The 24,708-nt window shown below is 38.3% G+C and overlaps 1 protein-coding gene across 3 annotated transcripts in view; it reads right to left on the bottom strand.

Annotated features, from left to right (window-relative positions):
- LOC130073050 (zinc finger protein 239-like) overlaps positions 1–24,115 on the bottom strand; it is an 84,538-nt gene extending 60,423 nt beyond the window's left edge. The window contains exons 1-4 of one of the 3 annotated variants that reach the window (XM_056238460.1): positions 24,075–24,115; positions 17,634–17,750; positions 13,495–13,623; positions 12,413–13,395 (exon numbers count right to left, since the gene is read on the bottom strand). In XM_056238460.1, coding sequence (XP_056094435.1) covers positions 12,455–13,395; positions 13,495–13,623; positions 17,634–17,691 — 1,128 coding nt within the window. In that variant the 5' untranslated portion in view covers positions 17,692–17,750; positions 24,075–24,115 and the 3' untranslated portion in view covers positions 12,413–12,454. Of the gene's footprint in view, positions 1–12,412; positions 13,396–13,494; positions 13,624–17,633; positions 17,751–24,074 lie in introns of those variants that run through there. The other 2 variants (XM_056238461.1, XM_056238456.1) reach the window with 2 other exon arrangements.
- Positions 24,116–24,708: the final 593 nt, after the last annotated feature.

Genomic DNA, 24,708 nt, shown 5'->3' with positions numbered 1-24,708 from the left:
AACGGGGAAGGAAAAACATAACGTTTAACATGTTATGTTTAACATAACATAACATAACATAACATAAATATGTCATTTAGATTTTTTAATCCTGTTATTTTGAGATAACTAGGATAACATAGATGCTGCTCTTAGATACCGATTAATCACAAGTCATCAATTTGGAATTATTCTTAAATCAAACAATAGTTTATCGATTAATATTAAGAACTTGACATATATGATGATGTATAGCCTACCTATTTAATAAGGTTTGGATAGATATAAAATCAATTTATAGGGGGAAATATCACCACGACCTTGGGCACGACAGGTGCTGTTTGAGTGGGCATGATGATGCTTCTGTGCTCCACTGCATGGGGTGAGATGCGTGGCTCACTAGCTGCGTTTACACGAGCCCCTTTTGTTTGATTTAAGAACAATTCCAAATTGATGACTTGTGATTAATCAGTATCTAAGAGCAGTAGATGTGACTCCAATAGATGAATAGGGCACATGTCTTTTGTAGGCTTTCAGTGCTTCATTCTATTTTGTAATAACAAATGATGGAATAGGCCTACATGTTTATTACTATATCTTTTTAAATTTACATTTAATTACCCATACATTTTTGTTTTGTACTCTGTTGTAAAAACAAGGATGTCTTTGTGTTTTCTATTTTTGTCTTTCAGGCGAGGGGATTGATGAGGAGAGTTTGATTATTTTAGATGATGCTACCATCAACCAGTTGATCCCAAGAGCTGGCCCTAGGCTGAAGTTCATCAAAACATTTAGAGGACTTGTAAGATCAATGTAGACATCAGAGGCTCAATTCTTCAGTTTTCCACACACTGTTATTATTTCTGAGTATTTAATAGTTTCATTGGGAAGATGGCTTATACTTGCGTTAAGTGCAAAAGGCAAATTTCAGGGGGTATCAAGAGTCTTTTTATGCATTACGTGCAGTACACCATGTAAACTCAGCGTCAACACATTTCCAGTGTAGTGGAATCACAGGTATGCCATTCCACATCGTATTGACACCTATGTCTTCCTACAGATGGGGTTGAGGAACTCGCCCTGAGGCAGCTGCCAGCCTTGCTTTCACCTACAACTTACAAAGTTGGCCGTGGTGCAAAAGTGGTTCGCCACACCATTCAGGAATGCAGCTTGGCCTTCCTCGAACATAAGCCCGTAAGTCCTCAAGCACATCTAAATGGGAAACTTTATTCATTTTATCAACATATCTGAGCTCAAGAATGTGTGCACGCACACATGCATATCCAGGGTTGTTTTACTATACTATAGGCATCAAATATAGCCTGACAGTATTCGTAAAATAGCCGTTCTACAAGCTCTATCAAAGCATCCTGGGCTTCTAGAACACCTCAGCAGTGCCACATGCTGATGACCTCTGTACCGCACCGCACTGATGCAGTCATTTGTTCTAAAACAGGCACCAACAAAGTATTGAGTGCAGAAATTACATATTTATCAGAAGGTTGACACTTTTGTATTTTAACCCATTTGGACCTGACTCTATGAGGTTGACTCTAAAGAAGTCTTCGAAATCTACAAAGCATTTGCGGGCCACCTATCTGACCAACTAACCCGGCTGCCTATCGGCCAGATAGGTGGGTCGCCCGCATTTTCTTAGCATGTTTATTGTAATGATAGATCCATCAATCGATTTATGCCTTTTTAGGTCAATTGAGGTCTGAATCCTTTTTTAAATTGTTTTCTGTAATGTGAACTATATGCCATAACCATCAAGACTTAATCCAAAAAGGTTTGGAATATTTCGTTATGTGCAATGAAATGACTATTACAGTTCAACTTTTTGAATTAGAGATGCACTGAATATTTTCCAAATTGTAAAGCTACTTTATCATAAAACAATAATTTCTCTAGTGAGGACCAGGAAAATGGTCCTCACAATGTCAATATTTTAATTCTACTATAGTAGTCGGTAGACATTTGGTCCTCACTCGCACTCTCTCACTTGCTCTCTTGTATTTTTTCTTTTTTAGCCTGGAATAAACATGGTGGAGTACCTCCATGAGGCCAAGGCATGCAAACCATACCCCCACAAATGCCAGGAGGAGAGTCTAAAATGGTAAAGTTTATTCAAAGTAGAATACTTGCTTGCAAGTAGAGCTAATGGCTCTTAATAGCAGACTGTTGGCCTGTTGAATGTTCAGCCATTTAATTCGGAATTGTTGTTTTGCTCTGAATGTTTTCCTACCTGAGTGATATGAACTGCACCAGTTCTGCTATATTGTTTAATATATTGTATTTTGTACATTTAACAATACAAAAACAAAACAACAATGGAATCTTTGAATTTTTTTTATTTTATTACATTAATTCATATCGCTTCCATTGTTGTTTTGTTTTTGTATTGTTAAATGTACAAAATACAATATATTAAACAATATAGCAGAACTGGTGCAGTTCATATCACTCAGGTAGGAAAACATTCAGAGCAAAACAACAATTCCGAATTAAATGGCAAAAACAAAACAACAATGGAATCTTTGAATTTTTTTTATTTTATTACATTAATTCATATCGCTTCCATTGTTGTTTTGTTTTTGTATTGTTAAATGTTTATTGCATAATATATGCATAAATCTAGCATGTATTCTGTTATAGGTTTGTAGTTTAACAGTTTTATAGCTATGGGTAGTCTATTGCAATTTATTTTCTTAAATTGTACTGTAATGTGTTAGAATTAATCTGGCATATGGGTTCATTTCACCCAGCATTTGGGTACACTATATAACAAATATGTAGTTGAATCAACCCAGAATTGTAATTAATTTGACCCAGTGTTACAGAAGAGGCTCCCGTACCGCCTCCTCTGCACCACCGGAGGGAGCCATCTCCGGAATATTGAACTGTACGAACTCCAAATCCCATCATGCCTCTTACCTGGGACTGATTGCGCACACACCTGCATCTCATTCACACACACCTGCATCTCATTCACACACACACATATAAACCACTTCCACGCACCACACCAGTGCGAAGTCTTGATTTGCCCTGGCTATCACTACCGAGCGTTTATTCCTGTGGATTGTTTATTGCCTTTGACCTTGGACTGTGTACCCCGTTTTCTGATCGATCTCTGCCTACCCTGACCTGGATTGTTTACTGGACCTTGCCTCTCGCCGCCTGCCCCGACCATTGCCTGTTATCTGGTTTGTTCTCTGCCTATTCTCCCTTGCCCTGTTTGCTGGTGTAGATCTTTGCCTGTTTGACGATTCTAATAAAAAGCTGCAAATGGATCCCGTTGATTCTGCTGGTTCATTACACCCAGCATGTGGGTACACTATATAACAAATATGTAGTTGAATGAACCCAGAATTGTAATTAATTTGACCCAGCATTTGGGTACACTATATAACAAATATGTAGTTAAATCAACCCATAATTGTAATTAATTTGACCCAGCATTTGGGTACACAATATAACAAATATGTAGTTGAATCAACTCAGAATTGTATTTAATTTGACCCAGCATTTGGGTAAAATATTTAACTCATAATGTTGGGTTAAAAATGACCAACCCATCTTGCTGGGTCAAAATAACTACTGTTGGTCTGGTGCAATATTGATCCAGCGGTTGGGTTATAAAACAACCCAAGTTGTGTTATTTTTAACCCATCATTTTTAAGAGTGAACAGCAGTTTGCATCAATTCTGTAGAATGGCCCATGTAAGTCCGAGTTCCTTTATTCCACATTATAACATTATTACAGCACTAAAATAAGCAACAATTATTTCATCATTCTCTCCATTTACATTCAATTGTTCTACTGACCATGTATAATAATTAAATATTTTAATATTTACAGGTTGACCGATAGTGGATTTTACCGATACGATAACTAGGTTTGACTGACTTGGCGATGACCGATTAATCAACCGATATTTAAAAAAATGGATACTGGATAAAAAACAAACATAACACTCAAAGTAAAAAAGTGCAAAGTAAAAATGTGCTAAATTAAATAAATATATTAATATGAATATAATAAAATTAGAAGTTCTACAGAACGATTCTACAGAAAATAATTTAAACATTAAAATATTACAGGTCAAATGTGTTTCTTTAGTTATAACCTAGAAATATGTAAATTTCATAGGTAACACTATGCAAGTCCCATTTGTTAAAGGGATAGTAAGAAAAATATCCATATTTAAAACTTTATCGGCTTAAATAACTAGCTTCCAGCAGACGACCGTACGCACAGATTTACGCAAAAAGAGTAACACTTGAACTTGACGCACAACGTAATGAAGGTGTTGTCTTAAACACAGCTGATGCAACTAATCAAGGGATTCATTAGTTGCACCAGGTGTGCTTGAGCTAGAACACACTAAATATCTGAAGTGGATAGGTTTGTCGAGTGTCCCGTTTGAGGAGTTAGAAATATGGTTTGTCGAGTGTAACTTGAGGAGTTAGAAATATGGTTATGTCAAAAGAATGGTCCAAAAAGTTAAGAGAAGATTTCATCGCCCTTCACAAACAAGATACAAAAAGATAGCGAATGCACTAAATGTTCCTAGAGGGACAGTTGGAAGCATAGTTTACAAGTTCAAAGTTAAAGGAACAGTAGTTGCACTACCTGCTCGGGGCAGAAAAGGCAGCTATCAATGGCTGCAAGCAGATTTCTGAGAAGGCAGGTTCAGAAAAACCCTTGAGTGACTGCAAAAGACCTTCAGTAAGACTTGGTGGCAACAGGCCCTGAGGTTTCAGCTTGAAGAGTAAGTCTCATACTAAACGCATGCCAGAATTCCAAGACGTACACCACTACTGACCTAAAAACACAAGAAAAGTCGGCTCCAATTTGCTCAAAATCATATAAATTAGCCACAGAAATTTTGGGATTCTGTTCTGTGGAGCGATGACACAAAACTGCAAATTTCCAGGCCTCTGGATCAGCGGTATGTCTGGAGGAAAAAGAATGAAGCATATGCTGAAATGAACTCTGCCTACAGTTCAGCATGTTGGTGTTTCGGTGATGCTCTGTGGCTGCTTTGCTTCCTCCGGCACTGGAAACTAGGGATGCACCGAATATTCGGCCACCGAAAATTTTCAGCCGAAAATGGCCCAAAAGAGCATTTTCGGTTTTCGGCCGAAATGTTGTGATGGCGCAAACAGAAACCGCGACCTGCACGTGCTTGTCTGAAGCAACATGTCTGCGGTGTGGACGTAGGCCTATTTCAGTATATCCGATGGTGCAATCACACCAAACGCGAATAGAGCGTCTGGCGCGAATGATTTCAATGTTAAGTCAATATAAAGAGAGGTCCTGCGGCGCGAATGAGGCGTTTTGCGCGGTGCGGTAGATGCGAATTACGCGTGAATGATTTTATTTGATGCATTTAGTTTGACGCGAATTCGCTACTCTTCATCAATAAAAATCTGCCACTTTACCTCAAGAAGTAGAATGGGCTTGTCTAGTGTTTAAATATTTATTATCCACTTTGCACATCTGCAATTCTTGGTGCATTTGTTGTTGTTAAAGTTCTACAGATAACATATTGGCTATGGCAGTCTTTGTTTTGATACACTATTATGTTAAAGGCCTACAGAGAAAATATTGTTGTACACTCACCTAAAGGATTATTAGGAACACCGGTTCAATTTCTCATTTATGCAATTATCTAATCAACCAATCACATGGCAGTTGCTTCAATGCATTTAGGGGTGTGGTCCTGGTCAAGACAATCTCCTGAACTCCAAACTGAATGTCAGAATGGGAAAGAAAGGTGATTTAAGCAATTTTGAGCGTGGCATGATTGTTGGTGCCAGACGGGCCGGTCTGAGTATTTCACAATCTGCTCAGTTACGGGGATTTTCACGCACAACCATTTCTAGGGTTTACAAAGAATGGTGTGAAAAGGGAAAAACATTCAGTATGCGGCAGTCCTGTGGGCGAAAATGCCTTGTTGATGCTAGAGGTCAGAGGAGAATGGGCCGACTGATTCAAGCTGATAGAAGAGCAACTTTGACTGAAATAACCACTCGTTACAACCGAGGTATGCAGCAAAGCATTTGTGAAGCCACAACACGCACAACCTTGAGGCGGATGGGCTACAACAGAAGAAGACCCCACCGGGTACCACTCATCTCCACTACAAATAGGAAAAAGAGGTTACAATTTGCAAGAGCTCACCAAAATTGAACAGTTGAAGACTGGAAAAATGTTGCCTGGTCTGATGAGTCTCGATTTCTGTTGAGACATTCAGATGGTAGAGTCAGAATTTGGCGTAAACAGAATGAGAACATGGATCCATCATGCCTTGTTACCACTGTGCAGGCTGGTGGTGGTGGTGTAATGGTGTGGGGGATGTTTTCTTGGCACACTTTAGGCCCCTTAGTGCCAATTGGGCATCGTTTAAATGCCACGGCCTACCTGAGCATTGTTTCTGACCATGTCCATCCCTTTATGGCCACCATGTACCCATCCCCTGATGGCTACTTCCAGCAGGATAATGCACCATGTCACAAAGCTCGAATCATTTCAAATTGGTTTCTTGAACATGACAATGAGTACACTGTACTAAAATGGCCCCCACAGTCACCAGATCTCAACCCAATAGAGCATCTTTGGGATGTGGTGGAACGGGAGCTTCGTGCCCTGGATGTGCATCCCACAAATCTCCATCAACTGCAAGATGCTATCCTAACAATATGGGCCAACATTTCTAAAGAATGCTTTCAGCACCTTGTTGAATCAATGCCACGTAGAATTAAGGCAGTTCTGAAGGCGAAAGGGGGTCAAACACAGTATTAGTATGGTGTTCCTAATAATCCTTTAGGTGAGTGTATCTTTAAGCACTTGTTCTGAAGGCACTTTCTTGTAGTAGTCCTTTAAAATGCACTTGACCTTTGTTTTTATGAGAGAACATTTAATTTTAAAACCTTTTGTCAGGCCAGTAGGCCTGTACATTATTATTTAATGTACACATGAGTGGGGTCAAGTTAAACATTTTAGTTTGAATTTTATTTTATACTGTGCAATGTGCATTGTTGCAATGTGCTAAATAAATATTTGCATAATTTTTAATTGATTTATTCTTTGAAACTTTAATATTAATTTATGCAATTGCAATGCCTTGATTTTAGTAAAGTTAGTACACAGTCATAGCCATAAATGCAATGGTACTAATAATTGGCATAATTTCTTTCGGTGTTTCGGTTTTCGGCCTTGCTTTCCTCTTTTTCGGTTTCGGCCAAGAATTTTCATTTCGGTGCATCCCTACTGAAAACCTGCAGCATGTGGAAGGCAAGATGGATTTATTGAAATATCCTAGGAGAAAACGTCATGCCGTCAGTGAGGAAGCTGAAGCTTGGCGGTCATTGGACCTTCCAACAGGACAATGATCCCAAGCATAACTCAAATTCCACCAAGGCTTGGTTTAAGAAGAAGTCCTGGAAGAGTATACAGTGGCCATCACAGTCACCTGGCTTGAACACCATAGAAAATCCCTGGTGAGACTTGAAGAACGTGGTTGCAGCATGCAAACACAAGAATATTACTGAAGCTAAGATTCCTCAGAAACGCTGCCAGAAGCTGGTGTCCGGTTACACATCTCGTTTGCAGAAGGTCATAACAGCAAAAGGGTGTTTCAAGTATTGAAGATTCTTGCCATGAAGGGGTTGAAACTGCAGGAATCATTAAACGTTGCATTTTCAGTTATATTTGGAGAAACCACTTGAACAATTTGTTGTGTTGTGCTTTTTCAATAACCTTTGTTTGATTTGTTCATTGCAAACAGCTGAAAGTCTGTAAAATTTGACAAACCTGATTTGCAATGGGGGTTGAATAATTTCGATTGCAACTGTAGAGACAATATGTATAGTCTCACACTTAATTTGCTTCTATATTAGAACACTTGATGATTATCTAATCAAAATAACAATATGCATTGCAGTGATAAAAAAGAATTGAATCGAATGAGTTTCTGATGTATTTATGTTTCTGTCGGCTGCATGAACATATCAATGTTCACTAGCTTTAAAGCTGCCGTCGGCAACATGTTTTTGAGCATATTCAGTGAAATCGACACTATAATCTGACAGAACAATATAAATAAAGTGGTTTTAGAAAAAAACCCAAGCTTCTAACTCCACCAGGAGCGTGTTATTTTTTTTGCAAAAATCCACAGCTCCCGGATCATCGGGTCCAATCAGCGCAGGGGGATGTGAGATCTGACTGTCAATCACAGATCGGGCACACGCCACCCCTCGCGCACGTTACAATTACATGCACACGCCTGAAGTTCGTGCAGTAACGAAGAGTGATGGCGGAAAATCAAGTAAGCTCATTTAGAGTATAAATGACGTTAGCAATTGCAATCTATCGGTAGATTAGCCAGGACAGCATACCTCCAAATAATCCATGGTGTTGATGGATGCTGATGAGACGGACGCGTTCACTGAAAATCTGGTGCGCACGCACTGACGAGCACGAACTCGGTGGGAGGGTATCCGTTGATAGTGGGGGAGGGGCATGAGAGTTGTAAACATTCAAAATTTTGCCTAAATCCACTCAATCTGCCAGACTTGCCGACTGCAGCTTTAAATATGCAACTTCGACGGCTAATAATAGGCATAAAAGTTATCAGCTTAATATAAACTAATGCAAATAGATGGAAACAATTGCGACTTTAAACATTTGGGTCAGGTTTGCGTGTGTTTTTGTCACATTGTTTTAACCGCTTGAGGAAGCCACTAATATTAGTCCTCTCAGCCTCAACATCATGTAGAAAAAGATGTGAGTGAGGTTGGTTGGCACATCGTGGCGTATAAAATAAAAACAATAATTGATATAGCTGATCTGAACGCTAATTTCTGAATAAATGCTGACACGCAGATTTAAATGGATTCACAGGCTGATAAATAACTCACAGCAGATTTAGAGCTGTTTCTTGATCCATGAAACATTTAAATGACTGACGATGACAACAAATGACGCCATCTAGAATGAAATATGTGACACTGCTAATGTTCACTTCATATAGAAACACAGAGAGAATTATTCTGATGATGAAACTACACAGAATCTGCTTCCAAAAAAGAATCAAGGTAATAAGATAATTCATTAAGTTATTTGTTTAGCAAGATTTCATATTTATCTTATTATTGACCAAAATCCATGTAAAGTAAAAGTTAGTTCATCTCTATACACCTGATAGCAGCTGTAAAACAGGTATTTGTCACAGACACTGAGGATATTTTATTTCATCTTAATTGTAAACGCCTCTTTAAATATAAATTGAAAACCATCTGGTGGCTTTTTTTGTTTAAAAAATATATTACTTGATCAGTGTTACAATATTTAACCCCTTTATTTCAGGTATACAGGTAAATTCTTTAAACAAAATAAGTCACATACGTTTTGTTCCTTTTTATTTCTCATAGTCTAAAATGTACAGAGTTTCTGTGTGATTTCAATGCAAGAAGGTCTCTTTAATATGTTCTCAATGCTTCAGCCTCTAAACAGCTGGACAAAAAAAAATCACGATATTGATTTGTTCATGATGTGGATGATTAATTTCATGGACTAAATTTGCCATTGATTCACAAATTCTCATATGCACAATTAATGTAATTAATTTAACTCTTCAATATAAAACATTTTCCTTCATAAATTCACATTAACACTAGTTTTCTGAACTGTTACTTTGGCAAACGATCAAACTTCACCACTAATTTTAGCACATGACTCGAAATACTCTTAAAATTTCAGCTTTGGTCAAATTTGAATATCAAATTATTTACTTGTAAGTGATGGACCTGAATGTGAACTTTGCTCACTTTTCTTAACTTTGGGCAATGCTTTTTCTCATGAGTCTATAGACTTGATGAAACGGCTGAACACTTGTGCAGTTTCTCTCTGGTGTGTTTTTTAGTAACTGCATCTAGTGAAGGTCTTCCCACAGTCAAAGCACATATAAGGTCTCACACCAGTATGAATACTCTCATGCTGATTTAAATGGTCCATCAGTAAAAAAAAACTCTTTCCACAAACAAAACACACATGAGGCTCCACATCTGCATGAATTTTCATAAGTCTTTTCAGGTGATCTGCCACAATAAATGTCTTGTCACACTGATCACAGCCGAATGATCTTTTTCCTGAGTGAATCAGCATGTGACTTTTGAGATTACATGCCCCTGTGAAGCTCTTTCCACACTGACGGCATGTGAAGGGTTTCTCTCCGGTGTGGATTATCATGTGCATCTTCAAACCTGGTAACCAATGTACTTGTATTGACACTCCTGCTTGATTGGTATAACCAATGAGGTTCTTTCTCATGTAAAGCAGCACGTTTGAGCTTCTGCAAAAACCAATGAGGTTCATTCTCATGTTGAATTTATTTGAATTTAGAATTCCTTTTGAAACCCATGAACATACTCCAATTTATATAAAGTTCAAACATACACTATATTGCCAAAAGTATTGGGACACCCCACCAAATCATTGAATTCGGGTGTTCATCTTCCATGGCCACAGTTGTATAAAATCAATCACCTAGGCATGCAGACTGCTTCTACAAACATTTGTGAAAGAATGGGTCATTCTCAGGAGCTCAGTGAATTCAAGCGTGGTACCGTGAAAGGTTGCCACCTGTGCAATAAGTCCATTCGTGAAATTTCCTCACTACTAAATATTTCACAGTCAACTGGGAACAACAGCAACTCAGCCACATAGTGGTAGGCCACGTAAAACCACCGAGTGGGTCAGCGGATGCAGAGGCACACAGTGCGCAGAAATCACCAACTTTCTGCAGAGTCAATAGCTACAGACCTCCAAATTAGGGGTGTCCATGGTTAACCGATTAACCGTTAAAAATTGCGTAACCGAGTGAAACATTTTGCTCGGTTAAGTGGCGTCAATGGCGTGCATTGAATTCAGTTGTAATACATTTTTGCACCACCAGAGCGCTCCCAGACATTTGTAATCTCCACAAGAAGTAGTCATGACCAGTTTTCTAATATGCAGCGGGCAAAGAAAAGCACAGCGTGGGAGCACTTTAAAATCGAGAATGACGGGGCAAAATGCAAGTATTACAATGCAGTGCTTAGATATACTTCAACCTCGTTGTTGTACCATCTCAACAGCCAACACCCGGGCATCATTATGGTGTGTTCACACCGAACGCGAATAGAGTGTCAAATACGCGTCTATCGCGTCTAGTTAGACGCTTGAACATTCGCTCGAGTTCAAATTTTTCAACTTGCGCGGAAGACATTCGCGGCAAACGCGGACTCGCCCAATTCGCAACGCCCGGCGCGAATGATGCGTCTATTCGCGTCTTTGCATTGACTTTGTATGGAATCCACTCGCGCAAATAATTAAATTTGCGTTCGGTGTGAACACACCATAACTGCTCTGTCCTTACCATTGCGTTTTATTTCTATAAATTAATTTAGTTTCAAATGTGGTCCAACCAGTTATTAAAGGTGTTAAAAATGAACTACCCCTTTCTCGTGTGTCTGTATCTCGGGGTTGCGGCGCGCACACTATGGTTAACCGAGTATTAACCGCTAAGGGCCTCGGTTAACGGTTAATGAAAAACTTGAAAACGTGCAGCCCTACTCCAAATTTCATGTGGCCTTTCAGATTAGCTCAAGAACAGTGCGTAGAGCTTCATGGAATGGGTTTCTATGGCCGAGCATCCGCCACTGGACTCTGGAGCAGTGGAGACGTGTTATCTGGAGTGACGAATCACGCTTCTCTGTCTGTCAATCCGATGAACGAGTCTGGGTTTGGTGGTTGCCAGGAGAACATTACTTGCCTGACTGCATTGTGCCAAGTTTGGTGGAGGGGGGATTATGGTGTGGGGTTGTTTTTCAGGGGTTGGGCTTGGCCTCTTAGTTAGGAACTCTTAATGCTTCAGCATACCAAGACATTTTGGACAATTTCATGATCCCAACTTTGTGGGAACAGTTTCAGGATGTTCCTGTTCCAACATGACTGCGCACCAGTGCACAAAGCAAGGTCCATGAAGACATGGATGAGCGAGTTTGGTGTCGAGGAACTTGACTGTCCTGCACAGAGTCCTGACCTCAACCCGATAGAACAGCTTTGGGATTAATTAGAGCGAGACTGCGAGCCAGACCTTCTCGTCCAACATGAGTGCCTGAGCTCACAAATGCGCTTCTAGAAGAATGGTCAAAAATTCCCATAAACACACTCCTAAACCTTGTGGAAAGCCTTCCCAGAAGAGTTGAAGCTGTTATAGTTGTTATAGTTACAACTCAAATGCAGGGATTCATCCCCCCATACGTACCAGCTAAGTACAGTCTTCTCTTATTAACCTCTACGTCCCAGTCAACCAGTTTACATAGCGACCCCTACATATAACTTGCATATGACAATGTTTAACAGTGTACAAGTCTAGGGGGGTTCATGAATATCAAATTATTTACTTGTGAATGTGAACTTTGCTCACTTTGGTAACTTTGGACAATGCTTTTTCTCATGAGTCCGTTGATGTGATAATGTGGTGAAACTCTTCCCACATGAAGAGCACTTGTACGGTCTCTCTCCGGTATGAATTCTCTCATGATCTTTCAAGGTTCCTGACATAGAGAAACTCTGTCCACAGTGTGAGCACTTGTACGGTTTCTCTCCGGTATGAACTCTCTCGTGATCTTTCAAGGTTCCCGACCGAGTGAAACTCTTTCCACAGTGTGAGCACTTGTGCAGTTTCTCTCCAGTATGAATTTTCTCATGATCTTTCAAGGTTCCTGACCGAGTGAAACTCTTTCCACAGTGTGAGCACTTGTGTGGTTTCTCTCCAGTATGAATTCTCTCATGAGCTTTCATGTCACCTGACTGAGCGAAACTCTGTCCACAGTGTGAGCACGTGTACGGTTTTTCTCCAGTATGAATCCTCTGGTGTGTTTTTAAGTCATTGGATCTAGTAAACTTCTTCCCACAGTCCAAGCACACATAAGGTTTCACACCAGTATGAATAATCTCATGCTGTTTTAAAAATTCGAGCAGTGAAAAACTCTTTCCACAAACAGAACACACATGAGGCTCCACATCTGCATGAATTTTCATGTGTCTTTTCAAGTGCTCTGCCAAAACAAATGTCTTGTCACACTGATCACAGCCGAATGATCTTTTTCCTGAGTGAATCAGCATGTGACTTTTGAGATTACATGCCCATGGGAAGCTCTTTCCACACTGATGGCATGTGAAGGGTTTCTCTCCGGTGTGGATTATCATGTGCGTCTTCAAGCCTGGTTTAGTTTTGAAGCTCTTTCCACACTGAGAGCAGGTGCAAGAACATTTCTCTCCTCTTCTTTGAAGTTTCTTCCTCTTCTTCACTTTCTGAAACTGATGGTGTTTCTTCTCCACTTCAATTGGTTCCATCAGACCTAAAATGAACATATTACATTAGACAATTCAAGATTGAAATAAAAGTTCTCCCTAGTTTAATAGCAGTTATTAATGAAGAATCAAGAATGGACACCAACCTATTTGTTCCTCTGTATCTTCATCTTTTATTCTGCAGGGCTCTTCCTTAAACTCCATCTTTTGAGTGTTTTGTTGAGGTTTCTGAAATTGATGGATTTTCTCCTCCACTTCACGTTGTTCCATCAGACCTTAAATGAACATATTACATTAGACAATTCAAGATTGAAATAAAAGTAATCCATAGTTTAATAGCAGTTATTAAAGGTCCCCTGACATGAAATTTTCACTTTCTGAGGTTTTTTAACATTAATATTAGGCTAGTTCCCCTAGCCTGTATTTGGTCCCCTCGTGTCTAGAATTTTCAGTCGGTGTAAACCGAGCTTTGGCTATTTTTCTCTTCTCTGCAGCTCAGACGCGCTGATCTTGAATCTCCTCGTTATGACGTCATAAGGAGGAAAGGTTACCTCCCCTTTCTCTGCTTTGCCCGCCCGGAGAATTTGGCTCGCCCATGAGAAAACGAGCTAGGAACAGGAAGTACGAACGCGCCGGCGCGATTTTAGTTTTTCCTAGAGAAATAGCTTTGAGATTTGAGTTTTTCCTCGAGAGATATCATGGCTTGCAAACGAGCGAAGCATGGCAGTTGATCAGTGATCGGATGTACAAATGAACACAAAAGTATTTTTTAGTTCCTTCATCCGAGCCTCTGAAGAAACAATGGGTTAATTTTATTTTCTCTGGAAATGCGCCGACACAACTTCCCAAAGTTTTGCATGGTCCAAACATTTCACCGACGACTGTTTCGTGTTTCCTCAACTCGATGAACGTCTGAAAATAAATCGATCGAGCTACCAAGCAACAATTTCTGATGTGTAGCCTAATTGTTGAAGTTCAGACAGGTAATCTTTCTCTCAAAATCGTTCGATACTGTTTATGCATCAGTAAGTCAAGCCAGTGACTAAAATATCAACTTCACATCGTTTCTTTTAGTAGGATGAAAATAATCTTATTTAAATTCTGAGCAAATTATACAGAAAGCGATCAAAGAACAATCTTTCCACACAGCGCGAGTTTATCTGGACAACTCGTTATGAAATCAATGACGCACGTTACACTGCACAACGAAGCTCTTACTGTATTTACATCATCGGGTTTGCATTGGTGAAAGCATTAGAGAGAGTGCAGAAACTGCGTTGCAATGATAAGATCTTCATTCTCTCGATCAACAGACTGTCATCTGCTGCTCAATGCTCATCACGGCAACATTTTATGTGATGGGAATTAGGGCTGGGCGATATGGCCAAAAAAAATTATCACGATATTTTTTTTATATCAGTCGATATCGATAATTATCACGATAAATGTCAAATCTTTATTTCTTTCAAGTTTAAAGACAGATTTTTGCTCCTAAGTGAAAGTTGTATAAACCAGAGTGTTAATTGTGGTTTTAAACTACTCTTTATTGTCAGAACATATCATGACAAACACTTGCCAAACAGGTGAACATTTCACAAATATGAGGTAGAACATTCAAACATTTGTCATTTTTCCTTAACAAAATAAATATCTTAATAGAAAAATATTTCTTCAGCACAGTTTGCAGTGCAGGCTGCAATATTCAAATTACATGTTTTGTCTCGAAATGCATATTTGACAGTGAGTTGACAGTGAATCTGCATCCTAACTCAAGCTAATACTACTGTTAAATTTAAATTCATTAACAAAAACAGTAACATCTGTTGTTGTTGTTTTTTAAATGTAACGACTACATTTTTATTTGGTAAAATGTAATATTCTGACTGTTTGAGTTTTATTAAAATTAACCATTGGTCATCCAGTATCATGCATTTAGATCATGATAAGCACAGATAAAACCAGGCATAGCCTATAACTTAGCACCTCACTATCATGGCAAAATGTAACTTTATGGTTTCTATGGTATTTGTATGAAAAACAGTAGCCTAACAGTTAAATACATTATTAAATAATGTAATTATATTCCATTAGTCATTTAATACATTGTCTACATTAATACTATTATACAATTCAATATGTATTAGGGGTCGACCGATTATCGGCCTGGCCGATTATCGGCGCCAATATTAAGCATTTTTATGGTTATCGGTATCGGCCATTTTCAAAACCGATTTGCCGATAAAATAATTTTATTTTGAAATGCGCTATATTTGGCTCTGACGCAGCCACCTTTGTCGGAACTCACCACTCTGTAGACTAGACTAATGTCCCCGCACATCTGATTTGTTGGGAGTCACGAGTCCGGCCAATCAGCGCGGAAAGCTGAGGCACTGAAAGTGTTGCACTCTCACACCGAGAGAGCACTCGCTGACTAGAGCTGCTTCACTGATCACGCTTCAGTTGTCTCTCAAAGTTAAGGCAGCAGCAGACTTTGCTGAAGAAGCAATAGATTACTACACTGAAGTTGCAAAATACCTCAATATAATAGAGCCCTGTGATTTCCGCAATGCAGAACAGACGGAGTCGCGGAATCCAGTCATAAAAACGGAATTTACTGTATAAAGCGGAATATCACGGAATTTGTCAACTTTTTGATGAATTAATAAAAAGCAGGTCAGTACAAATCAAACCGCAAAAAGACTATTTAAATATGAATCCTGGGTGTCTCTAACGTTAAATGAATGGCGCAGAGACGCACCACACACACACACACACTGGAGCATGCGTGACGCTTGCACTGTTTTCAGCCTCAGCTGCATCATTATATGAGGACATGATTGCATAAACATCATCTCCAGAGCCGCTTAGTCACTTCATGAGCTTTTTAATGCTTCAACTGAGAAAAGTTATCGACATATCATAAACACACAGAAACTCAAAGATCTCCACGGCAACCCGTCAAAATAAAAGTTCGGTTTTTCACAAGGCCCTAAAAATTAAATTTTTGTTAAACTGTAAATAAATTGAATAAGTTTGATTTTAATTAATTAGAAATGCTTTTTGATTACTAAAATTTTATTTAAAAATTAAAATAGAGTCTTTAAGTTTTACAAAATGTTTACAGAATGCTGCTGGGTGCTCCCTGCACTTTTTACAAGTTGTTATTATTATTATTATTATTATTATTATTAATAACAGTTCTCAGATTCAAAGATATGTTTAAAATCATTTAAAGAAAGTATTTGTCAAAACCCTTTGTTATTCTTAATTTTGACATTAATTTACAGTTTTACACCAGACATAGCTATAATATATATATATATATATATATATATATATATATATATATATATCGGTTCAAAATATCGGTTATCGGTCTATTTGACCTGTAATAATCGGTATCGGCATCGGCCCTGAAAATCACATATCGGTTGACCCCTAATATGTATATCCCACATTTCATGGTGCAGTTAATATTACGCTAACGTTACAGTAAATCCATGGTAGGCTAAATGGATTCAGTATCAATTCAGATTCAGACTGTATCGTTGCGTGCTGTGTTTCTCCTTTTTGTCAGCGGTGTTTCATCTGCCTTTAAACTGGTTTAAACTGGACATTTGTGTTCTTCGCTGAACTCAAGCGCTTCTCACTGGATCTCGTGAGCGAGGCCGATCAGAGAGTAAACGCGTCTGTCTGCTCTAGTGTGCTCGCGCGCGCTGCCGTTGTGCCGTTTGGACTTTGAGCCGAGCGGATAAATGCTCCGTGTGGCGCGCGGTTCAAATGAGTTTCGTTCCGCTTTTGGCGCATAAACATTATCGAACATTTATCGACCTCTTGATATCGTTTTATCGAGAAATTATATCGCGATAATTATCGTTATCGTTTTATCGCCCAGCCCTAATGGGAATAGATCTAAATACTTTAAAAACATCTCACGATTCGTTAATCTCGATAGCTGTAATAGTAAAAACATAATAGCTGTAGCAAAAGTATTCGAGAGAGTTTCACATGTAATATGTAGCTATTTCATATGCAAGCATGTCAGCCAATCACAGCAGTGGCCGCGGTTACACTGAATCCCACAGCAGACACGCCCCTTCAAACAGAGCGTTCAAATCAGAGGCTAAAATCAGGCTAGGAAAAATGCATTTTATTTCTAAATTATGACTATTTTTGATCTAAAAAACATACTAACATTATAAGGGAAACCCAGGAAACATTATAAAATAATAAAATAACCCCATGTCAGGGGACCTTTAATGAAGTATCAAGAATGGACACCAACCTATGTGTTCCTCTATATCTTCATCTTTTATTCTGCAGGGTTCTTCCTTAATCTCCATCTTTACAATAGTATGTCAGTAGTTTCTCCTGGAGTAATTCCTCCTGCTTGCTGCTTCTCCTGTGGGAAGATGGGAATATTCCCCAGTATTTTAACATGTCAATAGCTGTGTGGTCATTTAACAGATGCTTAACATTTTTGCATACTAGACTAGCCCCTTGTTTACACTTTCGCCTGATACAGCTGACAGAAAACATACATTTAAACTGTTGTGTAGTGTGTCATTCCTGGGATTCAGTGCCTTTTGTGTCCTTAGCATAGATCATGATCTTACTGCCTTAAAATGTTGAACAATATTTTAAAGCTGTCTCAGCATTCACGTCACGTCTTTTGCACTTTCAAACAGTGGCAGTACTCACACGCTTGTTTTTTCGTTTTATTTACTGGATGAATTAGCTTTTTTTTTAACAAATCAATTGAATGAATGATTCAATAACAAATACTTTTTTTAACAGTCACTTTTCACCATCTGGCGGCTTAATGACGTACTTGATACAATCGTTATTTGAAGCACCATGTTATTCTCAATAGGGGATTTACTCTATTTTGATCGCTTCCGTGGACATCAGTGTTTATATCAAACTATAAACTTTTATCCCAGTAGTTCCTGACACTGTGTGGTTGAAAAGACTGTTTGTAAAGCTGTTTCATACCTATACATGACAACTGCTTTCTCTGGTTCTGATTTTGCAGTGTTTCCCCTACCATTGTTTTAGGGGGGCGGCCCGCCCCCCCAAAACGACCCCCCGCCCCCCCTAAAATGCTGACGAAATCCAGTCATAAAAAAGGAATTTACGCGGAATTTGTACATCTTTTGAGGAATAAATAGAAAGCAGTTCAGTACACTTGAAATCAAATCGCGATGTAGACAAGTGTGTGTGGATATTAAACCACAAAGACAATTTAAATACGAATCCTGCTTGTTCTGTGTGAATGAATGATGCCGCCGACGCGTAGTTTCATTTACCACACACACACACACACACACACACTGAAGCACGTGTGACGCTTGCGCTGTTTTTTTCCCTATATGAAGACACAAATGCATGAACTTCCTCTCCAGGCTCTAGATCCACTCCGAAAGTCACTTCGTGATCATTTAACCGCTTCATTTGAGAAAAACTATCATCATGACATAAACACACAGAAACTCAAAAGGTCTTCACGGCAACCCGTCAAAATAAAAGTTCGGTTTAACTTGACAGAAATATATTACCGTTGTACAGTAGAATTTAGATATGTCCCAATGTAATAATACTAACACTAATCCAAATAAATTATCATCAAAACTGAATTTAAGGAATAATTCATGTTTTAATTGTAACAGTAAAAATGCTCATTGTGCAGCACGTTATTTGACAAAAAGTTTATTTAATTTCATATGATTAAAATTGATGATAAATGATAAAATTTGTGTTTTATGTCTTCATTTTATTACCAGAAAAACACAACACAGAGTTAGTGTGAAATTTTTTTCATATATATTTTTTTAAATGTTGTATAAGTTTAATGATTCATAATACATTATTTCAATTAATTAGACACTCTTTTTGATTGCTAAAAAATTTACACCACGTATCCGTAACACGCCCGCTCTGCAATACTAGCAGTTTCACACACACACACACACACACACACCCTCCCCCTCCCCCCTCCCCCCCTCCCCTGAAAAAAAATCCTAGGGGAAACAGTTTTGTAAAGGTTTAATAGACACAGGAGAATCGTTGTCATTTAGGGACCGTTCGGAATTTATGGAAAGGGCCACCGGAGGAAAATAGGGGAGGGTCATGTATTTTTATTCTTTGTTGAGGGGAGGGTCATCCAACTTTTTTTAGTCTATAGGGGAGGGTCATCCAACTTTTGTATTCATCAAAACAGCTAAATTTCAAAGTGGCTTGTTTGGTGCATATTTCTTTCCATGTAGCTACAGCTCTCTCGGTCTCGCAGTCAACCCAGTGGCCTGCTGGTTCGAACTTCGAAGATATGTGGAATAAGGCCTCCGACTATTTTTTTTCCCCTAGTCGACTAGTTGTTCATTTGTCCATTAGTGGGCAATCGCCCCTTTATATTAATTTAATTAGGCTACTTAAAAAGGGCAGGCTATATATAGCCTAGGCTATATGGAAGCTTGTTTCCGCCATATAAAACATTTTAAAAGATAATTGCGACTTTATCTCACAATTGTGAGTTTACATCTCACAATGTGAGATGTATCTCGAGTTTCACAATGAGTTTACATCTCACAATTCTGACTTTATTTCTCAGAATTGCGTGAAATAAAGCCGCGATTGCGTGTTATAAAGTCAGAATTGCGTGAAATAAAGTCGCAATTGCTTCTTTTTTTTCTTTTTTCTTTTTACCCCAGAATAGTTTATATCTCACAATTCAATTCTGACTTTGTAACACGCAATTGCGACTTTATATCATGCAATTCTGCCTTTATATCTCCCAATTGCGTATTATAAAGTCAGAATTGCGAGATATAAACATGCAATTCTGTGAAAAAAAGTCAGAATTTCAAGCTATATTTCTCGCACTTTATATCACGCAATTTTGACTTAATAACATACAGTTGCGACTTTAGGCCTATATCAGACAATTTTAACTTTATAGCTAACCTGCGATTGCCACTTTATATCACGTAATTCTGAGATAAAAAGTCAGAATTGTGAGATTAAAAAAATCGCAATTACATGTTTTATTTTTCACTCTGTGGCGGAAACATGCTCCAGTTGTCGTGCAATGCAAGTGATCGTGCCGGGGCCTTATTACATTGTCTGCTATATATTTGCTTCTTATTTATTAAATACAGGCATTTGGTTGATAAAACATTGATCAAAATTAAGATACAATTTATACAAAACGAAAATCTTTTTAAAAAATGTCTTTCTACAAAACAAAACTCAAGTGGTCAAAATAATGTTTTACCCACTCCATGTCTCCAGAAATATTTCAGCGCTTATCATTAGCTTGTGAAAGTGTGAAAATAATTTCCAGTAAAGGACAATGTTGCAACAGTCGTTGTTAGGCCTACCTTAAACGCGCACGTACAGTCTCTGAGTCATCGCTGCAACCAGGAGATGAAGGAGAGCTGAGATCCACATCACCTAGCACATCTTCGTCTCTGCCACCCGATATAGTGCGACTATCGCAGCTAGCGCGACCAGCGCCGTTGCTAGGAGGGCGCCAGCGCCTCTGCCTATATCCCATGAGTCCTAATAAATGCAATTTCAACTATTTCTGAAGTGCTTCTTTTATAAAGAACACCGCTTTTTCTTTTATCGGGAAACGCAGCCCAGCTATGATGCGTAATGGAGATTCCAAAAGCGCTCTTCTTTTGGTCAGAACCAAGGAGAGCGATCGCGAGGTCCGTCCTGACTCCACATGCACCGAAACTTTTTAACAATGCAACAAAATATTTAAAGAGCATCAAGCTATTAAAATCTATATTATGTATAGCCTAGGTAGCCTACAGATATATTAGTCAGTAATTTTTATTAGGTTAAACAGTGATTGGATAACGTTTTTAATTTAAGGCCCACCCACAATTGGTCTGGCCCATCCAAACCTGGAATCCTGGCGCCGTGCCTGCATAGGGCTACCACATTTTTAAATTACTATTCGTATTATTTGAAGTTAACATAATACAATACGTAGACCTACACCAAAAAAAACTTGAGGATAAATTCTTTAAAATTGGGCAATTCCAGCGTTGTGGACGTGACATTTGCAGTCAAAACTTGAAATATAAATTCTCAGAAAATGCATTTAATACTGAAACGTCTGTTTATATATTCATACTCCCTTAAGGCGGGCTTACACGGTGCGATTTTTTGCTGTTTTACGAGCTCGCAGATGATTTTTTTCACTCTGGAGAAATCGCGTGGAAATCGGTTGTGCTCGCATGTTGCGGCTCGTGTGTGCTAGGAAGATACGAGCCGAGCCGAACCTCTCGACCTCACGATAATTTTTAAACATGTCTAAAAAGTTCAGGAGAAGTAGGCTTGAATTCGTGAGGTGTGTGCGCTGTGCAGTTGAATGAGCCGATTTGTCGATCTATCTGAATTTGACCAATCAGGAGCTGAAGAAATCCACAGAAGAAAGACGAAAATGGCAGCGCGCAAATTTGGACTATTGAACGGGAACCCTACTACTTTATTATGATTTTAGTATCATATTGATTAATAAATGCACGCACAATTATCAGTGAACTTGATAAATGTTGCAGATATGTTTTACTATGCACAAACAAATGCCTTTCAACTTGTGTGCAAAATTCTGAATTAAATGAATGTGCAGCAATATGTACAAATAGAGTCTAGCCTATGTGTTGTAGCCGTAATAAGCGCATTTAGTTTCATATTTATTATAATGTATTTTTTCTGTTTATTATGAAAAGTATAGCCTATACGCAATATATCGGGAGACATGGCCAGACATGATTTTGACCACCTCATTAAGTGTTTTTTGTAGAAAGCCTTTCTTTAAAGTGAATTTCGTTTTGTATAAATTGTATCTTAATTTTAATCAATTTTTCATCAACCAATTACCTGGATTGAATTAGCCTAATAAGAAGCAAATATAGCTGGATTTACAAATGCACATCTTCATTGTTGCATGCAGCACACATATGTCGAAATAAGACATAACCACAACAATCATCGAATTGTCCTGGTTTGAGACTGTTAATAACACAAAATATTCTTTTTATTTTTTTCGTGTTCGCATTTATGAGGGAAATTTTTTTTTACTGACGTGACAGTTCTCCGTTACGGACATGACCGCTCTGAAAGTGACTTTAAAACTTTTACAGATAAATATATAGAAAGCTTGACATGTCTACTTTTTAACAGAATAATTCAAAACGAAAGAAAACAGACTACAGACTCTGCTTCTGTAATCCGTAAATGTGCATTTCTCTCTGGCGCGTTCACTACTGCGATTCTGCGAAGATCGCGAGTCAGCATCATCACCTTTATATTTGCAGCCACACTGACAAAGACTTGTTTATTAATAAACAATTAAAATGTCCCCTTGAAATTATTCATAATCATCACTTTTGCCGGTTCTTTGTGGCAGCTTTAAGATACTGTATTGGCAGCGCCACCCTTACATTTTACGTACATGAACGCGTCACCAAGGCATCAGCACCGAAAACATGATTTTTTTTTAAATTATTTTTATTTTTTTCAAATCAAAAATCGTGATACGAACCGAATTGTAGGTTTGGTCTATCGTTACAGCCGCAAGATGAGAAAGCAGGAGTTTAGTCGTTTATCGTGGAATGGTTATCTGAACATCTTTGCCAAAACCAGTACAAAAGTAATCAATAAATTATCGGGGAGGGTCATGCCTTTTTTCACAATCATTTTGGAGGGTCATAGAAAAAATTATTGCTGGCGAAGGGAGGGTCAAGTCTTTTTTGACTACAGATCTCAAATCTCCTCCGGTGGCCCCTTAAATAAAAAACGAACAGTCCCTTAGGAATGAGATCTCGTGGGTGTTTGATTTGAGATCGCAATTTTTTAACGATTAATCATGCAGTTCTACTGGTAGGCTACTATTTTTTTATTATAGCTTGACACAAATTTCACAACTTCAATTTAAATCAATTATTGTGATTTGATTCCGATCTTGATTCAATATCGATTCATTTGGACAAATATTACGGTACAGATAGGCCTACATGTTATTTTTTCGCAAGAAAAACTAAATCTCACCTAATGCTGTAAACGTACAGAGAGCCCTGGTATTATTATTAAATGTTAAAATATGAACTCAAATTCAATATAATGCATTTTTTATTATAATAACAACATTAGTATATTTTAATAATATAGCCCAAGTAAAACTATAATAAATATGTAATAAAACGCACATATTTAGCAAAATACTCCTCTATAGCTAATTTTACGTGCTATGGTCATCAAATGGCTTTTCCTGAGGTAAATGTAACGTTATTGTTCTCGTTTAATTGACCTCATTCCGCGGTTGAAAAATACTGATTAATCAATATTATGTACGTGGCACATACATTTTGGTAAGTTGTACTGTATCCTTCAACATACCTATTGTTGATTCGTGTTTATTTAAGTTAACTTACTACTAGTAACGTTAACGTTAGTAAAGAGTAAGAGATAATCGGTTCACGTGCTGCTTGAACTGAGGCGTTACAGCGAAACCAAAACGGTATATTTATTGTTTGAATTTTGTAATACAATTGACAGAATCGGAGAGCTGATAATTTGTTTCAACTGCCCAGCCGTCTTTTTCCTCGTATTTTTAGACGCGACATGTTGTGAACAGCCAGAAAAGCACCGTTTCTGGACAATTTCCGGAAATTATAAATGAGCATGAATTGGTACAACATAAAAACTAACTCACGTTAGACTCCAGCTGAAGATTTCACCGAGATGTTTTACTTGTGGCTGAGCGAGCACCATACGTCTTCTTCTATTGTTGATTCTTCTTCTTCTTCTGGCGTATAATGGCGGTTGACAAGCCAACTTATGGTGTATTACCGCCATCAACTGGACTGGAGTGTGAAGCATCAACGGGGAAGGAAAAAACATAACGTTTAACATGTTATGTTTAACATAACATAATGTAAAGGACCATTAAATCTCCCTATCTCTAAAATGGGCCATCACTTTTACCTCCAGCCATAGAGGGGCGGTGTGGTCATGGAATAACTGAAGGTTTTCACTAAAAAGGGACTCTTGCTAAACCTGAGCTAAAAGAAACTCTTTATTTGTTTGTTTTGGTTTAGTAATTTTCGCTGAATACATAATGGTGATATTGCATTTTTATTTTGTTTTTCAAGAGCATCTGTCACTTACCTCACATGCTTTTATTTTGAAGTCCGTGAAAAGGAAGTGCAGTGGCGCGCGCGCTGTGTGTATGTTGGCGCACTTTCTGTGTGACGCGTCATTCTGATCAAAGCTACCAGAGAAGTGAGACGAGAGTTTTCCGAACTCTGAAATTATAGCTTTAAAAAAGGTTTCTTTCTACCCCCTTA

Source organism: Rhinichthys klamathensis, unplaced genomic scaffold, assembly GCF_029890125.1.
Source record: "Rhinichthys klamathensis goyatoka isolate OS25496 unplaced genomic scaffold, OSU_Roscu_1.1 h1tg000523l_1, whole genome shotgun sequence".
Taxonomy (NCBI): domain Eukaryota; kingdom Metazoa; phylum Chordata; class Actinopteri; order Cypriniformes; family Leuciscidae; genus Rhinichthys; species Rhinichthys klamathensis.
This window is presented reverse-complemented; position numbering and strand designations above follow the sequence as displayed.